This window comes from Thermobia domestica, chromosome 9 (genome assembly GCF_964235325.1).
Source record: "Thermobia domestica chromosome 9, izTheDome1.hap1.1, whole genome shotgun sequence".
NCBI lineage: Eukaryota > Metazoa > Arthropoda > Insecta > Zygentoma > Lepismatidae > Thermobia > Thermobia domestica.
In genome coordinates, this window is record NC_137462.1 from 186,031,117 (window position 1) to 186,054,032 (window position 22,916).

The 22,916-nt window shown below is 35.4% G+C and overlaps 1 protein-coding gene across 2 annotated transcripts in view; it reads right to left on the reverse strand.

Moving 5' to 3' along the window:
* Positions 1-22,916, reverse strand: part of Rtf1 (RNA polymerase-associated protein Rtf1) — a 101,946-nt gene that overhangs the window by 60,340 nt on the left and 18,690 nt on the right. For both annotated transcript variants that reach the window (XM_081725636.1, XM_081725635.1), the window contains exon 2: positions 16,851-17,115. In XM_081725636.1, the coding sequence (XP_081581762.1) occupies positions 16,851-17,115 (265 nt within the window). The remainder of the gene's footprint in view (positions 1-16,850; positions 17,116-22,916) is intronic.

Consider the following 22,916-nt stretch of genomic DNA (forward strand, 5'->3'; position numbering starts at 1 on the left):
TCTCATGATATAGATGTTCATCAAATATTTCCAGTAAATGATGACATGTTATATGTATATTGGCAATACACCGATGACGTTCCTGTTTCACTACCAACAGTAAATGTTGTCATAGCCGCATACACAACAGCACAAGCAAGATTAGAATTGTACAAATATTTAGATCAACTACAAGAAAGAGTATTATATTTTGATACTGATTCCGTCATTTATACGCAAAAACCTGGTGAAAGTACAATTCCAACTGGTGACTTTTTAGGCGATTTAACAAATGAAGTCCTCGAATATGGTAAAGAAGCCTATATTTCAGAATATGTATCGGCGGGCCCGAAGAATTACAGCTTACGTATTTTTGATCCCAGTACGAAGAAGAAGTTTCAAGTATGCAAGATACGAGGCTTTTCATTAAACTATGAATCTTCAAAACACCTAAATTTTGATGTAATGAAGAAAATGATAGTAGATAGTGAAGAGGATGCAGAAGAAGAAGAAGAATCTCGTTCCACGGAACTCAAAATTACCAATGAGAAAAAAATTTGCCGCAGGAAAGACCATACTATCGTCAGCATGCCCGAAACAAAAATTTATAAGATAAATTATATTAAACGACGTAGAATACCAAATTCATATGATACTCTTCCATATGGCTACACTACTTCCAACAAAAGAAGAAGAGAAATGTAATAAGGCCCTTTATAAATATACGTATAAGGAAAGAATGATCATACTCTTTAACATGGACACGACGTGGAAACATCCCTTTTCATGTATTGTTGCTGGACCAAGTGGATGTGGAAAAACTTCCTTTGTAATACGATTCCTGTCCAATTTATCACGTATGGTTAATACATCGTTTCGTCATGTTTATTGGTACTATGCAGAATGGCAAAATGCATACAGAGAAATTTCGACAAAAGTACAATTTATTGAAGGACTACCTCGAACAAAAGACTTTTTACCTGAAACTGGACCACATCTTATTATTATTGATGATCAAATGTGTGAAGTGAACCGCAATATAGTTGATTTCTTTACAAAGGGTTCTCATCATAGAAATCTTAGTGTACTATTTATTACACAAAACATATTTCATCAGGGAACAGGAAGCAGAGATATGAGCTTGAATTGTTCTTATCTCGTATTATTTAAAAATCCAAGAGATAAATCACAAATTAAACATTTAAGTCATCAACTAACTCCTGAGAATCCAAAATTTCTTCAAGAAAGTTTCAACAACGCAACAAAGTTACCATATGGATATTTCTTTATTGATTTAAAACAGGATACGCCAGATGAACTTCGTTTTCAAACAAATATATTTCCTGATGATATTTATCATTACGTTTATGTTCCATCGAAATAGAAGATGTGTTTATAATGTTTGTTTTAAACTGTGTTTCTTCATTCTGACAATATGACTCCAAGAGTAAAACACGGAGATCTTCTTCGTACGTTGAGCAAAGCAAATCCTAAATTACGTAAAGCTATACTGGCCAATGCAGACTCTTCAGTGATTCGAAGTATTTGCGAATGTTGTTATAATGTATTAAAAGGGAATGTACCTCTTACAAAGACACAGAAAGCAAGATTAAAGCGATACAAGAGGACGCTTCGATATCTTGTGAAGAAAGGAAACTCCATCCAAAAGAAGAAGAAGCCTTTATTAGTGTAGCAGCAGGGTGGATTCCTACCGGCATTATTAGCTCCTATTTTAACTGGTGCATTATCAAGTTTACTATTCCGTTAGTACAATGGAACACGCAAAGAAGATGATTTTAGTTCCACCTGAAGTTCTGAATCGTATGCAAACACCAGCATCATCATCATCATCAGCCCTGGAGAAACGTGAATCTAATTTGGATCAAGAAATGCAAGAGATTTTACAGTTATCATCGCTTAGTGATGAAGAAAAGTGGAATCAGTATAATAATATTCTTCAAAAATATTTACATTTAATACGAAAACAAGAAGAACCTGTGACACTTTCAATTACGTCAACTAAATCAGAGAAGCCTGAAGTAGAAGAAATATTATTATCTATACCCAAAATGTTTCGTAAAAGAGCTGAATTACTACTACATAGAATGAAACATGATGATAATATCACGTGGGATAATAAAGGAACTGTTTACATCAGAGGTGATAAACTAGAAGGATCTCACATTGTAGATTTAATTTCTGATGTGTCGCGACCCCGGAAACAAATCCACCGGGATGGGAGAAATTTTGTAATTATTTATCTTCTAATAACACACCTCAAGAACTTATTGGAAATCCAAAACGTTTGTCATATATTTTACGACGAACTAAAGCATCACCAACTGCATCATCGTCAAGGGAAAAAGTACCTCTGAAATCGTTTCCAGAAGACGACGAAGAAGCTGAAGAAGAAGAAGAAGAAAAGGAAAAAGTAATATCTCCTATAAGGAAAAGGAAACGTGCCTGTAAACGTCCAGTATGGTCAAGGTGGAAACCGTAAACAAACAGTTAAGCAAGATTTACTACAATCCTTCACATCCTGCCTCGTTTTCAACTGTTAAAAAATTGTGGATAGCTACAAAGAAGAAAATTCCTATACATTGTATAAGAAGATGGTTACTGCAACAAACAACATATACGTTACACAAACCTGTACGTCGTCGTTTTAAAAGAGATTTCTATGTAGTGAATAACATTGATGATGAGTGGGAAAGTGATATTAATGATCTTCAATCTCTTCATAAATTTAATGATGGATATCGTTATATTCTTACAGTGATAGATGTGTTCAGTCGATATGCATGGGCTGTGCCATTAAAATCTAAAAGTACAAATGTCTTAAAAGCATTGCAAACTGTGTTCAAAGACAGAAAACCAATTACATTCCGAACAGATAAAGGAAGTGAGTTTACTAATAAAACAATACAAAAGTACTTAGAGGACAACAAAATAAAACATATTACAACTAAAAATCCTGATATAAAAGCTAGTATTGTAGAACGTTTTAACAGAACTCTAAAAGAAAAAATGTGGAAGTATTTTACAAAGTATCAAACGTATAATTATTTAAATGTATTACCTCTTCTTGTGAAATCATACAATGAAGGTTATCATTCAAGCATAAAGATGTCACCTGCAAATGTTTCTCAAAATAACCTATTACAAGTATGGCATAATATGATAATAAAATAAAGAAGAAGAATCCAAATTTCTCAAAACATCTTAAGATTGGTGATACAGTACGAATTAGTAAAACTAAACGTACATTTGATAAAGGATATATGCAAAATTGGACTTGGGAAATATTTAAAGTGAAGAAGATAATACCAAGAGATCCACCTGTTTATGAAATTGAAGATTTAAACAAGGAACCACTGGATGGATTATTTTACAGAGAGGAATTACAACCTGTGACGTTATCAAAGACATTTTACATAGATAAAATCATACGTACAAGAAGAAAAGGCAGCAGAAAAGAATATCTTGTTCATTGGAAAGGATATCCTTCTTCTTTCGATTCCTGGATACCTGCATCATCCGTAAAGAAGATCGAGAAGTACAATGGAACCTGATGGAGATTTTTACGTTACGCTTCCCAGTAATAGTTCTATGGAATATTTTCCTGACAACACCTTAACATCATACACTACGAAACTTCATCAAAGAATGGAATTCCATGAAAAGTGGGAAGTGGCTATTGTTGAAATTCATTATCCTCATTCAATATTAAATATTAATGACGAAAATAATAAAATTTTTTACAAACCTGCAAAAAGTGATGAATGGAAATTTATAACTATTCCTGTACGTTATTACACTGACATATCAGAATTGATAAAGATAATAAATACGTACAACAGATTCACAAATTTACATATTTCTTATACTCGTGAGAGTAATACCTGTTTTATACGACGTCTTCATAAAGACATAGATGTAGACGTTGCATTATCACCAAGTGTTAGTGCGATGTTGGGGTTTGATCCAAGCGTTGATTTAAAGAATATGCAACAAGGCCAAAGCATTCCAAATTTACGTTTAGGACTTCCATCTACAATGTATGTGTATTTGAAATAATTCAATCTGTATTTGTTGGAGATACAGTAGCACCATTATTACGTATCATAAATATGAATCCTGTGAATCATACATTTGGAAGTAGTGTTATAGAAATTTTTAATCCTCCACATTATGTACCTATAGAGAAGATGCATTTTGAACATATCAAAATAGATATGAGAGATAGTACAGGCTCTCCACTGGCATTCACTTTCGGAACTGTATGCGTTAAACTACATTTTCGACCAGTGCGTCAACATCGACAAATATGAATAATCCATATTTACAATATTATCAAAAACAAGCTCTTTCTGGAACTGGAAACGTTTATGTTGGTTCCCCTTATCAAGTTGGACATGGTATTGGAAGTTTCCTTGGAGGATTATTTCGTTCTGTCATGCCACTAGTAAAACAAGGAGCTAAAACAGTAGGAAAGGAATTATTAAAATCTGGAGCAAACGTTATTACTGATGTCATCATCGATAATCAACCTATTAACGAATCCTTTCATCAACGAATGGATGAAGCGAGATCCGTCTTGCAAGATAAAGCAAAAAATAAACTGAAATCTATGCTAGGATCTGGATATCAACGAAGGAAAAGAAGAATTACACATCATTCCATCTTTAACCCTTCATCATTACACATCATCAAGCGCAAGAAGAAGAAGGGCAAGAGGAAAAGTACACAGGAAACAAAGAAAAATCAGTCTTATAAGAAGAGGAAGTTATCACACGATATCTTTGATTAAATCATCACCATTATGGCTTTCTTACATCATCAATCCTGCGAGTGTGTAAAAAGTGAACTAGATATTTTTTCTACAAAACCAACGCAAACCAGTATATTGGATAATCATGTTGTTACATACAAACCAATCAGTTCACTAGCTGATAATGCTCCTATAGAGTTTGTCATCCCAGGAACAAGTGATGAATACATAGATCTACCACATACTCTTCTTTACATCGAAGCTCAAATCGTTAAGCCTGATGGATCAGCATTTGGTGAAAGTGATAAAGCTGTGGCTCCTATTAATGACTTTTTAAATTCTATGTTCAGTGAAGTGGAAGTGTATTTAAATAACAAACTGATTTCATTTCCATCTCATAATCATCCATATCGATCATACATTGAAGAACTGTTAAATTATGATGATTCTGCTAAAAATACTCATCTTCAATGTGCATTCTGGTTTCAAGATACTGCTGGACATATGGATGCAACATCTAGTGGTAATAAAGGATTTCAACAACGTTATGAATTAACAAAAAAAGTGCAAAATTCGACATGCTTGGACATCTTCATTGTGATATTTTTAATCAAGATAAATTTTTAATCCAAGGAGTAGAATTACGTCTCAAGTTAATTCCTGCAAAGCCAAACTTTTGTCTCATCGCTAGTGATGCGTCTGTTGAGGCTAAAGTGAATATTTTAGACGCTGCTTTACATATTAAAAAGATTAATGTTAGTCCTACAATAAAACTAGCACATAACAAGCTTCTACAATCAACAACAGCCAAATATCCTCTCGCAAGAGTGCAAATGAAGTCATTCGTCATTCCAAAGGATTTTCAATCAAAAACAATTGATAAGTTATTTATGGGAGTATTACCAACTCGAGTGATTGTGGCGTTTACACAAAATGATGCCTATACAGGAACAATAACTTCAAATCCATTTCATTTCAAGCATTTTGACATCAATTCTTCTCTCTATACATTGATGGAAAACCTGTACCTTCAAAACCATTACAACCAATTTTCGAAAACAACCTCTATGTTTCCTCATATCACACCTTATTTTGTGGATCAGGCATTCACTTTTCCAATCATGGCAACAATATTCCTCGCCTTGACTTTCCTCAAGGATACACTATCTTTGTTTTCGACATTACTCAAGATGGAGAAGCCAGCGCTGTGCAGCATTGGAATCTTATACGTCATGGCTGTGTTCGTCTGGAAGTTCATTTTACGAAGCCTCTACCAGCACCTATCTCCTGCATTGTGTATGGAGAATTCCAATCTCTCTTAGAAGTGGATCATCAGAGGAACATCATCATGGATTTTTAAAGGTGCGTTATTTAAATATCATATATGTACATGTCTGCATTTTTATACATGATGTCCTCTACACTAGATTTATTAAATGCTTTGCAAACAAATTCTTTATTTCACAATCATTTCGTTGGCGTATATGCAGCCAAAGAATTACCAGCACATGTTCCACTACCTGCAGCTATCATCATAAATACAGATCCCTCGAACAAACTTGGCTCACATTGGATTTCCGTATATATTCATACTGACGGACGTGCCCACTACTTCGACACATTTGGATTTCCTCCATATGTAATGCAACATATTCAATTTCTACGTAGAAATTCCACTTCTTATACATTTAATAATAAACAAATTCAAAGTGTGAAATCGTCCCTATGTGGGCATTATTCATATCTTTTCCTGTGCTTCAAAGCTAAAGGAAAGTCCTTAAATGAATTTCATTACACTTTCTCATCAACTCCAGAAAAAAATGATCGTCACTTGCTGTATTTACTTTTACAGGTAATCATGTCTTCATTCTTCTTCTTCGTTTGTTTTGATTACTTTCTTTTCATATTATTGCAGGTAGTCATTTCTTCTTCTTCTTCTTCTTTATTATAATGTGTTTGTATGTATTATTATTATTTGTTGTTTTATTTGTTCATGATTATAGATAAAATAAATTTTAAGTTTGTTTTTTCATTTTTTTTCATTTCAAAGAGTAAAAGATCGTCATCGTGTGTATGGACATCATCTTCATTCTACAGATTGACTTCTATCTACGTTTCATCACCAACATCAACAGCAGTAGTATCATCAGTGAACAATATATGGCAGTTGTGATGTTATCAACACATGAACAATGAAAACAAAATCTAACGTTCTTTTAAAATGTACTATACTTACCGTCGTTTTTATTGTGTAAATAGTTTTCATCAGCAATAAACACTTTGTATTATTTTTTCTCTTTGAAAACAAATGTTTTATTTCTTATTTTCTCCGTTTCCTAATAAATAAATGTGTTTTATGATCAGTTATGTAATTAAATACACATATCATAAAACATATTTTTAAGTCATTGAATTAAAGAATTTCATAGTGATTTAAAAAAAAAGATTCTAAAACTGATTTTTAATTCAATGATGTAATCATATAACTACATAATAATAATGAATTCAAATACTTAATCAGTTATTCTTTCGTAAATTAAATCAAGTATGTGAATTCAATATTATTATTATGATAGGACTTTTGTTTTTAAAATTTTAATAATTATTTTAGTTCCTTTTTTAAAAAATTAAAAAAACGTCCTATCATACTTAAGACAAAGTTGTATAATAATAATAATAATAATAATAATTTCAAATACTAATTTTTATTTTAACATTCATTTCAAGAATTTGAATTCATTATGATTAATATTATTATTATTATACGTATCACTTATAATATACGAGGAAAAAAATATGTTAGGATTTTTTTTCTTATAAATAGCTTAAAAATCCTATCATATTGAGGTGTATGAAACGAACACAAAACACACACAAATAAAACATTTCACTTTTTACTATATATATGTTTATTACATTTGATATTACGTTGTTTAGCATACATGAAAAAAAAAACAAATCAATTTTCTCCTTCTTTATGAAGAGTCGTTCACTTCATTGATACCCTCCGAAGGTTGAGTATCGGTTTCCCCTCACCATGGCTGTGTCGATACACTATCAAATAAATCAGCCATAATTGAATCTATGAGTTTTTGTTTGCAAAATACTTTCATTTCCAATTTTAATCGTTCACCATCAATGTTCACATCACTGTTCTTATCAAGAGAGACACTTGGAAAACTGATGTTCATACCATTAATAATACTCTGTTCATCTACACAGGTATGGATTCCGGCAAGTCCTCTGCATGTAAGACACTGTGATTGTACATGATTACGAATAGTATCTGTACACAAGTCAAAATATTCACGTAGCACAACACTACAAACTTTACTGTTTTTCACAGCATGTTCAATACACGGTAATATTTCCAAGAAATAAAGCCAATCACTTGAAGTTAAGTACACAGTGTTTCGAGGAGCGTGAAGTGTTCCTTTCTTCTCTAACATCACTAATTTTTCACCCATTAGTTTTCGCACCACCAGTTCGTTTTTTCGACCAAGAGATTTTATAAATGTAATTTCCACTTGAGAATTTAAATAGTCCGTAACAAATGGGGTTAAATGTACAAGTTTCTCCCACTCTGCCAAATTTAACTCCACTCCAAACACAAGTCCTTTGCCAACACGAATCACTGGTTCAAATGTATCACTATCCAGTCCAATACAAATTAATTTCGTTTTCATTGAATTAAGTCCATATTCAACATTTAACAAGTACTCTTTCTTGGTATCCATAGTTGACGCACAAGCACTCAGACATGTTACTCCAGTCGCTGGTCAGCACAGAATAACGACACTATGCATACAGATGACTGCGCATGCATGAAGAGGAGAGCGAAGAGGAAAATTCATGTTTCATCTTGTTTGTACATGCTACCATACACTTACGATGAGTAAACCAGTTCAGTAAATTCAAGATCGTGCATGTTACGTCCAGATACATTAATCTTCATTCCTTTATATATTAAACAGACATTCCCACTTTGTAAATACGTTAATAATGCACCATTATCTGCTTCCAATTTTTCAGTACAACGTCCAGGTAAAATCACTTTTTCGCCTCCTTCAAATGTCACACATGCCTTCCTGCCATATGCCATTGTAATTATCTCACAGTTTACAATACGAAATGGTACTCCAATCTCCAAATCTCGCATTTTTGTAAAGGGTACCATTGATGGCTTATTAAGCTTATCTAATAAACTCATTGACGATGACGTCTTTAAAATTTTTGACGTTTCTTCCTTTGCAGCAGCTGCTAACAGAATGATCTACACAAGCACATACGTTCCGCTTACGCTCTTCGCAGGAGGTGGGGTGGGGGGTTTGGGGATTCAAATTATTAGCCAATAAACGACAAGAACACGAAAAGGCATGTTTTATCTTGTTTTTTACATCTGGTAGGCGTCCAAGACTATGGGCATAGCAACAGCAAACCAACATTTTCCCACGGGATTCTGTGGTAACCGTAAAAGGCTATGAACATAGCAACTAAAGAGGAGTAGGGGGTAACGGGGGTTCAAATAAACCAAAATTTTCCCACGCGCTTCTGCGGTAGCCGTAAAAGGCTATGAACATAGCAACTAAAGGCTTGTCGAAACTTGACTACCAATTCCAGGAAATGGTATCGATTTCTAGGAAAACAAAATAATTTTTTGCTGACTCGGCCGTCTATCCAGCCTCAATTCTACTCCAGCCTCGATCCACTGCATATATTAAGTTGCATTTACTACTTCTTTTCCTTTTTAGGACACAGTCAGTTTTTATGTTTAGTCTAGGCGTTTAAGCATTGTTAAAATTCTAAGAAATGAAAATGAACTAAAACACGTACACAATGAAGTTATGGCACGCTTCATGTGATAATAAAATGTATTCATTCTCAATCTCAGGTTGCTATTTACTCATTTGGAATTTTTTTGTAATAATGCCTTTATTACTTTGTATTAACTATTAGCTCAGCATATTTAGATATTTACAAAATTCTATTTCCTAGCAATAAATACTATCGCGAAGGTAAACCGAATTCCCATGCCAGAAAGCGAGCAGAGAACGGCTTATTCTTGAGAAGAATAAAATCGTGTCTCGGAACATTGCAAATTTGTGGTTCCGCAATAAGCAAAGGCGCCTTACGGTTGTTAACAAGACGGAAACTAATTGCTCAACATTTGTACTTCACATTAAAGGATCACTTCAACGTCCCAGAAAACGAAATAGTAATTAGTACTGAGTTATGATGTAAGAACGAAAAGAATGTTAATAGGACGAGAAACGGAAGAAAACTCATCCACCAGGGGCGTCGTTAAGGGGGTAAAGGGGGGTCTCCTCCCAACGTTACCAATTTCTTGACAAGTTGGCAAATTAAAATACCTAATTGGCAATTTGAAGAATGCCGTTTTGTTCACTTGACTTATTTGGTTTAACATTTTCTTAGGTATCCAGTTGCTGTAAATTATCAGTTCTTTTATAGACTTGGCATAAATTTTGTGTAATTTCCTATCTTGAAATAAATTGATATATTCGTTTAAAGCTTCTTTACTTGTTGCAAGTGATCAACATTTCCCTTTTGTTCATTTGATATTCCTAAACATTTTGAAGAATCTTCAATAAAAAATCGAGAAATTGTACCACTGACAAAAGCAGAATAGAGGTGACGTGCAAAATTAAAACAAAGACAGACAGGAGAGGCGTTTCGGTGGCAGGTACATTGAAAACAAAAGCATTTGATGCAAGATTGTATACAAGACAACAGGCATATTGTGGAAATTAATAAAAGACTAATAAGAATTAATATTAATAAAACAAGAACAAGGCAGTGACTGGTTAGCAGGAGCGGATTAAGGGCGGAGCCAATTAAGCCCAGGCTCCAGGGACCCCAAAAATTTCTCTCTTTAATACTAAAATATAGCAATTAACTTATATTATAGGCTTCAGGCCCATGCTAATCATTTTTCCGCTCGTGGTATTGCTAGGGTCAAGTCTTCTTCCACCAGCGTCTTCACGATACTTATTTTGTGAGAGAGCGAGTTATTTTGAGCCTCTATTATAAACCAAATAATTAGCTTGTGGTGACAATTCATTTGAAATATCTGTCATTACTTAGAGCAAATCTACGAGGTTTTCCAAATCTCCTTTACTCAATTAATATTTTTACAGGGACTGTTGACCATTTGGTTTGTATTTGGCATTTGTGTTACACAGCAGTATAAGACCATTTAACTGTTAATAATGAATGTAATTAAACTAATTATTGTAAACTCTAACACGTTAAAGTATTACAGCATAGTTCTCGGTGTTTCGATAAGCCTGTGAGGCTGTGTAAGGCAGCAAAGAAAATTTATGCGCTAGGATTATTCGTAGCATAGGGCTCCCTTGAAATAGTCGGCTCCAGGGCCCCAAAAGCATTAATCCGCTCCTGCTGGTTAGTATAAACTTTTTACTATGCATAGTATGTAAATTTGACAAATTTAAGAGTTTTTTTTTTTTTTTTTCCTAATAGTAAAATGTCAAAAGGAAGTAGATTTTGATACCAGAGTGAATATATTGTGTAACCGTGTCTCTTTTGTGTGTGAATAGACCTTTCGCTTTGAAACAAAAGGTGATCATATTAATACAGAGGACAACAATAGCTTATTTCAGTTCTGTTTTGCAGTAAGACTTTCTATTTACAGATCTTTTCTAGTAGGGAGAACTGAACAAAAGTGTGTTTTGGGAATGGTCCAGTGCCTTGTGTAAGGGGGGAGAGCGGGGCAACAGCCCCGGGCGCCGAAGAGGGCACAAAATTGGGAAGGAAAAAGAAAAGAAGAGTACGAAAGAAAAAGAAAGAAATGAAATATTACTTGGAATATTACTAGTATGTACTAAAATCTTCTTTCTGCTTTAGGAGGTGGTCCTATAATGTTACTCATGTTAGGAAAATATATGTGCACATATATAAAATGGAAGGAAAAAAGTAATAAAAAGTGCTCAAAATCAAGGAAAAGCAGGGTTTATTTTTGAAAACTTTCTTCCGCTCCGCGCCAACCATGGTGGCGCTTCGCGGCTAGCATTTCGACCTCACTCATGTGTACGGAGGCGCCATCATGTACTCTCGCCCCGAGGAAAATATATGCGCACATATATAAAATGGAGAATAGCAGGGTTTATTTTTAAAACTTTTATTGCGCTTCGCGCCATCCATGGTGGCGCTTCGCGGTTGGTCTGTCGACCTCACTCATATGTACAGGGTCGTCGTCGCCCCAGACGCTGATTTCCATGGCACGGACTGGGGGCACAGTAGGTTTCTGAGAGGTTGTTCGATAGGGGGAAGTTACAATGGATGAGTCATTTTGTCGCTTTCGCTGTAAACCTAAGTGCATGATTCCAAAAGTCACATTTTGGGGAGCCAAACAATACGTCTGCTGGGTGAAAGCATAGACCGGTGTGTGTTTCACTTCATTTTCATACAGATGTGTTACCTTTCCTACCTTATTTTTAATCCCGTTGTTGCTTCTTTTGGAAAGTTTAACAAAAAATGCAGTTCTTCCTTTCTTTATAGTACATATTTATAAGTCAAAGCATTACGTAACCATTGTATGTTACTTACGTAGCTCACAGGGCCGCAACTATGAGGAAACAATCAATTCACGTGCCCCGGGCGCGTTGTTGGAGGTTATATATTAGTATTTTTCCTGCCGGTATTTAATACTTTTTATCAGAATGCGAAATCATGAAATCGAAGCGGGAGACAGAAGAAAAAAAAAAGCTCCGCGCACTTCTGGTGAGGATTGGCTGGCGGGGATTACCTAAACTTGCCATGAGTTGTCAAATTAACAGTTGTGCATCATGGGTGATGATAATGATCCTGAGTTGAGGTGTGAAATTAGACTCGAAACCGGGGAGTTGTTCGTATTCGTATCTCAGATGGGGCATGGAATGGGACGAATATGAAAATAAGGTTACTCTAAAGTTTTCCACAGGGTTGGTAAAAGTGAGACTAAGATTTTCGAAACACTTGGCAATTTTTTATCAAGACTTGGCAATTTCAAGTTTCACCCCCACGCCCTTTCCCAATCTTGTAATGCTCGCTACGCCGCTGCCAGTAACTCGATATTTACTACAAAATCCATATCGTGCATTTATGGTTAAAAGCAGGAACTTTGGTGCCAGAAGTGACTGCTCTACCAACTATGTCACCAAATTTGTGTTTGAGTTAGTGTCAACATGCATAATATTTCAAACCCGCAATCTGAAATATGATCGGTAGCTTGGATCAGTTTCCTTCATTTAATGTAACAACCGTGAACTGAATAATGTAACAACTGATAATGAACCGTCAGTAAGAAAGAAACTGTTTGCTTTCCTAGTTCCAAAATCACAGAAATTTAGCGATAAACAAGTTAGGAATATGATGGAAATTCCTTTTACGATTTTTTTTTTCTACAGTAAAGTTATGAAGATGTAAAAATTACAAGAATTATACATCATGAAACTTTGCTACTTCTATAGTGTACTGGAAACAAATTTCTATTTTACGATATTCCGAATCGCAAATTTTGACCATTCCTTTTTCTGGTCTTTCACTTCACTTGGAATTGCTAAGGAAAGAAATCTAGTTTTTGTTACGTATTTTTGGAGGGTAATAGCAGGAGTGTCTCCATGGCAGCACACTCTCCAGCTCACAGAACAGTTTCTATACTCGTCTCTCAGAAGATGCACTTACACGTCTTGAGAAAAAAAAATCTTGTTTTATAAAACTGAATAATTGGAACTGGCATTGAAAAAGCATACAAAATATGGCTCAAAGAATGCTAACGAGAGAGAAATTGAAACTTTATTTGAACTCACGTACCGTAAGTATTGTTAGCAAATTATTGCATTATTTTTAATGAGAGAATAATTTTAAAATAAGAATAAGCAATATTTTTTATAAACGTATGAGATGAATCATCATAATTATAAATGTATAATTATTGTTGGAAAAGTATTAAATATGTACTTATAAATGTATAACAATAAATATTACATTATAAACACAACATAGGAAGTATACTTTGGTGTCCATAGGGGGATATCCCGTCTTTCAAGAACAAGATCTAGAATATGATGAAATTAGTCCGGGTATCCACCGAATATTGACCCAATGCATACGCTGATGTGTAATTTTATCAGCTACTTCTGTAAATTCATAAGCACTTGAAGGAACTCCTAAGTACACTGTGGAAGTAACTCGTCCCAAATTAAGCCTCTTTGTGAATTAAAATATAATGAAAACACAGAAGCTGAAATACAAGTAGCTGTATTTCAACATCTTTTCATTTGTATGACGAGCTACCATCACTTAATTCAGAACAGGAAATTTCGATAAAATCGAATCTAGTGGGAACGAAAAAAAAAAAAAAAAAAAAAGTTAGAATTATGTGCGCGTCGAAAATGAATTTCCCACTGGATCGTTGATCTAACTACATTTTGTGGATAATTCTCCACAATAATATTCTACTAAACAACGAAGCAAAATATAATGCGCACAACTACAGAACACAAGTTCGTTACACATCGTTAGTGGAAAACACAGATAAGTTTCTAAGACTGAAATTGTGAATTAAAAAATAAGCACTCAACTACATTTGAAATCATCTTAAACTTTTTATTTCCGATTTTCCAGGTTTGTTGCCATCTTATTAATTCTTATTACCCGCTTGTAAAGAATAACGAAATGGAAATGTTCATTTGAAAGTGCTTCCCCTCAAAAGCACTCAGAATTAAAAATCATTCCACTTGCATAAGATCTTCCTAAACGAATGTTCAATATATATAAAGTGCCTATTTTACACACGAATCGAAAAGCACAAGTAGAAAGAAATGAGCTCAATTGACGCTGATAAATGGGTGATTTTGGGGTAAGTATTATTTTAGTAAATACTGACTATGCATCCTATTAAATCAATTCCAACATTTGCCTTACAACGGAAAGCAAAAATTATCTTTTGTTCGTATACAATTTTAATATTTCAAAATTATTTTATATAAAACCTCAACTTATCGAAGTGCTTTAATATTATGTTCCTTCACGGGTAAAAGAGAAAAGGAAAGGATATGGCTAGAATGTATTGCAATATCTGCTAAATACAATAACGCAAAACGTAAGAGAACTTAATGGATCTGGTCTCTGTGCTCTCTTCAATTTGTTCAACTTTCTACCTCGGACTGATTCCAATATGGTATGCTACGTTCACAATAATTCTGCTTTGCACTATATTGGGAATCACACCCAAGAGCTACATAAAGCGTGCATACATATACACATGAAGTTAAGCATGTTAATGATTTGGTTCTAAGGAAACAATTTTAATAACATTTCAGTACAGACTGAAAGAAGAATACTGAAATTGGTAAGAAGAAAATGTGCGAAGCACCATTTACAAGGTGGAACTGCTCTGGATATTCTCTACCTCTGAGTGTCTATCTGTCTTCAAAGTAATTAAAATCATTACAATTATTCTCTTCTCAGCCAAAAACAACAAAGAAGGATCTAAAGAGACTTTACTGTTCTGCATTTAACTCGTTTGGAACTGCCAATAGTCTTTCAAATTTCTAACATCAGTGAAATCAACATTAACATCATGGATTTATTACCTTTATCCCTTAGTTTAACATCGCACGATTCTATCCTTTATGCTAAAGATCGTGATCAACCATGATAGTCGGATTAAGATTATGGACTGAGCGGTTCAACGGACTATATAAGGTGTTATACTCAAAACAACACCGATAACGTTTAGGAGGTGATTCCTGACACGAAGATAAGGCAAAAAGTATAGACAGACCATCCTGGGTATACAAATGCTTTCTTTCGAAGATATAGGCTGCCGAAAACATGAAAAAATGAATTTAAAGGTCCATAGCTCCAAAACTATGGGACCTACCGTAGTCGGGTCAAAACCTCACTTAGGAACTACTATGTGCCCTATCCAAATATCCATGTTTCAGAATCCTGCGGTACTTCCCCAACATTTTTTATAGAGGCAGTTGGAGAGTACTTCAAATTATATGACTGTAGCCAAACTCCCTCTATAAAAATTGCTTCGTGAATACCTTAGGATTCTGAAACATGTACTTTTGGATAGAGCACATATTAAACTATGGGTAGGTCCCATAGTTTTGGAGCTATGGACCTTTAAAGTTCATTTTTTCATGTTTTCGGCATCCTATAATTCTGAACGGAAACATTTGTGCACCCAGGATGGTCTATACTTTTTGTCTTATCTTGGTGTCAGGAATCAGCTCCCAAACGTTGTCGGTGTTGTTTTGAAACACCCTGTATATATCTTACATACCGTAAGACCGATCTAAACTACATTAATATTTAACATTGAAATACTACTGTCGCTACAGTCCTCTATTGGTTACGGTTTAAATGAGAGCATCTAATTAGCAATAAAATTGATTATAGAATTATGCCTTATTAAACGTTCTAATTTTGGCGATAGAACTACTGTCTCTATTGTTGCAGAGATTTTGGTAACCGCGCGTCCAATCCTCATCGCATGTATTGTCCAACTCTCAGACACTAGCTTTCCCACCGCACAGCAATATAGTAATCAGTCCAACACTCAAACTGAGCCACCATTTACAACATACTGACTAAAATTCTTGCATGAAACATATTCACAAACGTTAACTTCATTTGGTATGCTTTCAAGACTGCTAAAACTAATAAGTACGACAATTTTTGTATCAGTTTTGCTATTCATAATAATTACGAGATATGATTTTTTAAATCCTCATTGCTGGGTAATATGTCTGTAGCCAAATATAACACCAAAGAAGACTGAATAATTACAAGAGTCTGCAGTCATATTTTTAATAATAGAACAATCTGCTATCATGTTTTTAATAATCTTGTTTTATTTAGTGTAAAGCGAAATAGATGACTGATCAGATGCAGTAATTTATTTTATTTATAAGTACACATGTACCTCCAAGAGAACAACATATTTTTTCTCTTTCTTTTTATTGTGTGAAGGTGTTAACACTAACCTAGTACAAACTATTTACCATCAATTTTACCAACATACAGCAAATTTGTGAATATCTTTAAGTTAAAAGAGACTGGTTTTTACCTTCTTCAGGCTCTGAACTCTTTTCTTTGTCACTTTCATCTTCACTCTCTGAAGACCGCGCCACTGCTCTTTTTCCTGCCTTCTTTGTCTTGATTTTCTTCTTTTTCTTGCCTTTCCCTCGAGCGCCCCAGTCATCGTCAGAATCTGATGTATCAGAATCAGAAGATTCGGCTTCCTTCTTTGGTTCCTCCTCTTTCTTATTATTGGCGTCGGAGTTTTGAGATTCATCGACTTTTTTCTTTTTATTGGCTAAAGACAGGAACTCCTAAAAATAACAATACACAATAATGAGAAAACTTGAGAATTAAGAATACAAGTATTATTCGATTGTCAATTCCAAAGTTCCTTGTTACTCTTCCTATCCTCTTTCTAAATTATTGTTAAAAACTCAAAAATAATAAACACACGGCAACCAAGTAATAGTTATTTTCGAGTTATCTCATAAAAATTAAGAAGTTAGAATGCCACCCTATTATGATCTAATAAACTGTATCCACAGTATTCTGGATAATTAAAAGAAATGGGATTAGTCATTAATTTATTACGTATCAATTAACATAATTCTTTGTTATGTATTTAGGTATTCCGTATCTACTAACAGCTGCTATCTACAAGTTAAGAATTACGTGTGTTTCAAAGGCTTCGTTAAAAAAAAAAAAAAAAAAAAAAAAAAATCCAGAAATTTTGATTTCAGAGCACAATGCGGTGAGCCAACGAGGATTCGGGACAAAATCTGATTTCAACTTAAATCGAATTTTTGCGGCCAAGACACTATTTGTGTATTTTAGCCCAAATGTGAAGTGCCAAAAAAGTAAAAACAATAGTTACTTTCGTACAACGCATGGTACAAAATGTAAAAGGTTGAAACCATTTCTTGTCTTGAATTGTTTCCATTGAATGTGTAACTTATTTAATGTGCAGCGACTATATATAAAATAACTTTCAATGTCGTTATCGCATTTTCTTTCTACGTAAGCAATGTTTCTGATGAAATGAAGAGGATCACACAATAGCAGTAAGTTGCTTTGTACATTTTAGAAGTTCTTTGGTCGCGATGATTTCCGTACAATGACTTAACCTAGTACGTCGATATATATATTCTGTAGCTCCAAGAGTTATCCATTCTGCAAGAAAAAAACACCAAAATAATCTATTATAGTGAAAAAGGGGGGGGATCCGATTCAAGGTCACTGCTCTCTGTATAGGGTTCGGTACAAACTTCAGAAAACCTCATTAAAGATAGCTACATGCACAATATTGCTGTTATATGAGCCCATTAAACTTGGCCGACTCAACCCCTTCATGAAATTATCGTTTGTTGCTACTTCACGTTAAAAGAAAAAAAAATATCACATTAAAGTACTACATCTCGAACGCCCACAGCGAAACTGAGTGAATATTTGTGAAATTATCGCATCAGCGAATGCATTGCGTTATGAAAATGCATTGTTCTATTGTTTGTACCGTATATTATTTCTGATTAACTGCATGCAATTTTGAACTAATTCCGACAGATTCGACTTTTGTCCTTTCGGTACAGCACAATACATCGCGTTCACACTGGTTACCACAATGTGAACGAAGCTACTATTGTTAATTCGATCGTAAAAACAGTGGATCAATGTCTTTAAAGAATTCTTTGCATGAATACACACAACAATATTCATGCAAAGTGTCTGAAATTCAACTTCTTCTGGTAGAATACCCGACAATCCTCTGCAAAATCATAAAGATTGACTGAAAGTTGGACAGATACTTTTGCTTTATCTTTAGTATGGAAGATGTATTTGCACATTGTTTGCAGGTAAGGTGCCCATTTTCAAAATCTGATTACGAAATCCAGAGGGGAAAGTGGTGTGCTCTTGTTTTCAGGGTAAGTGGTACTCTTAGATCTACAACTCTTGTACTATTTTCAGAATTTTTGAGATTGGTGTTTTTGAGAATTGCTTCGTAATTGTATAAAGGCTGGTTTTGGACACAGGTCTACATTTACTTGTTTATACTGTGTAGTAATAACTAAAAAAAACTTCATAATCTATTTGTTAAAGGTTTTGTGATTTAATATTGCGTTCGCCAGTGGCTTCCACATGGTCAATTTTGACGTGCTATATCTCCGGTACACATTTTTACAAACTAAAACAAAATATATGTTTTTCTTACATTTTCTCATAGTTTCACATATTCAAATTTAAGGAAAAATACCTCTGACTGTCTGGTGATGGATTGTGCCTAATGATACTGGGTTGCACAATTTTAACAATGAAAGGCAACAGTCTGAAAATCAATTATGATAATCAGTTCTGAATTGAAAAGAGACTGAAATGTTGTGCATTGTGATGACATTTTACTAATTGTAGAAAATACACGAACAAAGTTACTAATCGAATAACGATACTATAACAGAAAATTAAAAATCCAACTCTCAAATGCCAACTTTTTCGCACGCCATTCGTGCATGCAACCTCTTAATTTCCAGCACTTTCATTATTCAGATGAGATTGTACACAATTATTTGAGAGCACACCTGGTAGCTGTAGTAATCAGATAATGAATACGTTTATCTGTTTTAAACTTTACTCATGTTTATTGTAACTTCGAAACGGTTTAGAATATCAAATAACTGTAAAAGACATTATGATCCCTAAATCTATTGAAAACTATATATGGGATTTGATGTGATACTCATTTAAGCAGGTTTTCGAAATAAGGTCTTTTAAAAAAAAGTCAAATTTTCAATCCCTTATAACTTTATTCCTATTTATTCGAAATACGTCATACACTGAAGTACTTTAGATGTGCATTGTCCCGTTGGTATCACCTGCGTTATTAGTAATGTGAAGGCAATCAAAGTTTGGATGTTTGGGATACTGTTCTTCAGTTCTGTTCTTAGCAGGTAATACTGAATAATAAATGTGGCATTGTACATTTTCGTTTAGTATGAAGATTTCAAATATGTGATAATCTGACTTAGTATAATTTGAAAAATATTATATATATATATATATATATATACAGTGAAACCTCTACTAACGGACACCTCTGTAAAGCGGACACTTCCCGTAACGGACATATTTTGTAATCCCCGAACACTGTAATAGGAAAAAACATATTGGCAAACCTCTCTAAAGCGGACACTCTCTAGTACGGACACGGACAGTCTTATCTGTCTTCTATACGTATTATTTACCTCCGTATTACGGACACTTTCTCTAGAAACAAGTTGAAAAGTTCAGTAAAAATACACTTTTAGTAATTCATAGGTGTGTCACCAAGGGAACATTATGACAGCACTTTGCCTTCTCAACTGTCTGCTTGCAATCCAGACGAAGCGCCTCTGTTTAACAACACTCTCATGTTTTTTGCTTGCATCCCACTCCCACCCAAGCTGTTTTAGACACAAAAGTGATTGATAATTGTCCGCCGTTTGGAATGACATGTTATTCTACTGTCCCAGTGGAATCTCTAACCAAGCAAAAGACAAGTTTGGTATTTTTAGCCCGCGGGCACGCATTTTGTCCCAAAAAAAAAGACACTACTGGACTGTAATTAACCACAAATTAAATTGACATACTGAAAACGCAGTAAAGTGATAAGTGTAAAGTGCAGAGAACTATAACATCTTATTTCCATGTTATCCCTCGAACATAGAGTATTGGATGGCGGAGGATAATGCGGGTACAGTAACATTTTGGCAACATTCGTAAATATATGATTCATCCAAAAAAATATTTGTTTCGAATTGCATATTACCTTGTTTACTCATTTACGTAAGAAAATATTGAAACCTCCCTAAGGCGGACACCTCTCTATAGTGGACAATTTTTTATTCCCCACGGCTGTCCGCTTTATAGAGGTTTCACTGTATATATATATAAAACTATGCTAGGTTGGCAACACTGTTAATGGTTGGTACTATTGTGGAATATGTCAAACTATTTCCTCCTATCGAGACAAAATTTCAGCGTACTTTTTAATAGTTTAGGGAGTTCACAGGAAGTTCCAAGATAAATGCTCCACTCCGTATAAGGCTTTTGCAAAAATAGTATCCTAACGAATTAAAAAGTCATAATATATTAACGACCTCAGGCTTGTATCTTATACACTTACATACCTTACTTCATTAAGCCGAGTGGAAACAGCCACGTAGAGAGGATCACAGATCTCCAAAGCCGCAGACATGGGCAGTATCCTTATTCACTGTCTCTTAGACTACAATAGTATTTGCTATTGTACTTTTACACTTGGTTACACCAGCACAGCTTACATTACACAACGGCTTTCTTCATGACTTTTTACAATCCATCCCTGTGCTTCCTTTCATTACTTCCTTAACACACAATTGCCACTTAAGGCTGTTTACATACAGAGTTGAGTCATACAATATTTACACAACCTAAACAACAGCGTGTGTACATGACGTGATCGAACGTAAGTACAAGATCAAACTGGCCCAAGAGGTGGTATGGCAAGCGGACTATTTAAATCAATGACCGCCATTCCGTTAGATCTTCAGTCGGTTCTTAGTAGCAGTGACGAAGAGTGCTCAACAACGTCTGATATGCGAACTGTTAACGTATGAAAGCGGAACTCAACCACTGCGCTACGGCAGCAATCCAAAACATTAGTCATGCAAAAGAGGAACATGCAATGACTTACAATTTACAACTCGTTGTTTCCAGAAATTTAATGCAGTTTGTAAAACTGTCGAATATTAGCAAAGGTCCAGCAATCCCAAAGTAACAGTTTCTGAGGTTATCAGGGCCGGCTCGTTCATATACAGGGTTTGTCCGGAAAGTAATAGGACTGAGTCGATTTAAAAAAAAATTATTGAGCCAATCGTTACAATTCTTTAAAAACTTTCAAAATAGGCTCCTTCTGCGTCGATGCAGCGCTGCCAGCGCAATTTCCAAGCATTGAAGACGTCACGGAAGTCATTCTCCGGAATAGCCTTGAGAGCCGCGGTGCAAGCTGCTTGGATCCCCTCTGTCGTCTCAAAATGCTTGCCTTTCATCGGGCGTTTCAGGCGAGGAAACAAAAAGAAGTCCGGGGGGGGGGGGGCACATCTGGGCTGTAGGGCAGCTGCGGAAGCGTTGGGATGCCGGCCTTGGTCAGGTAGCTGTTCACAAGAAAGGCGGTGTGAGTCGGGGCGTTGTCGTGGTGCAGCTTCCAGTCGGCCCCGATTGACCCTTCGTTTGAGTCTCTTGAGCACTTCCACGTAAAACTTGGCGTTGACGGTTTGTCCAGGAGGAACAAATTCATGGTGGACGATGCCTTTGTTGTCAAAAAAGACAATGAGCATCGTTTTCACTTTGGATTTGCTCATTCTTCCTTTTTTTGGGCGAGGAGACGCCGGCGTGTGCCACTCGGAAGATTGCCTCTTTGTCTCGGGATCATACTCAAAGATCCATGATTCGTCACCTGTGATTACGTTATTCAAAAATTGGGGGTCACTTTCACACATGTTCAAATTTTCTTGGCACAATTCCACTCGCCGCAATTTCTGGTCTTCAGTGAGCACTTTTGGGACAATCTTCGCGCACACCTTGCGCATGTTCAAATGCTCCGTCACAATTTCATGAACCACAGTTTTTGGTAAATTTAACATCTGGGCAAGTAAACGAATACTTAGTCGACGGTCTGAGTTCAAAACTTCGCGCACACGAGTCACATTGTCGGTGTTTGTCGAAGTCGAAGGTCTTCCAGCACGGTCTTCACCGGCGACCTCTTCCCGGCCCTCCGAAAAGGCCTTGTGCCACCGAAACACACCACTTCTTGCTAAAGCATCATCTGGGTAAGCCTGCTTGATCATATCAAACGTCTCCGTCGCAGATTTACCGAGTTTAACACAGAATTTAATCGCGTACCTCTGCTCTAACGAACGCTGCATTTTCGGCTTGCACCACTCACAGAAACACGTCGCGCGAAAATGCCTGTCCTGACTCTCCGTGTGCTCGGAGACAACTGACCAGCCGCTCGTTCGTTAGCTAGGAACGCCCTCTACCGAATCCAGTCGGTGCGCGCACGCTCCGAAGTACAGTCATGGCGGAATAAAATCAGTCCTATTAC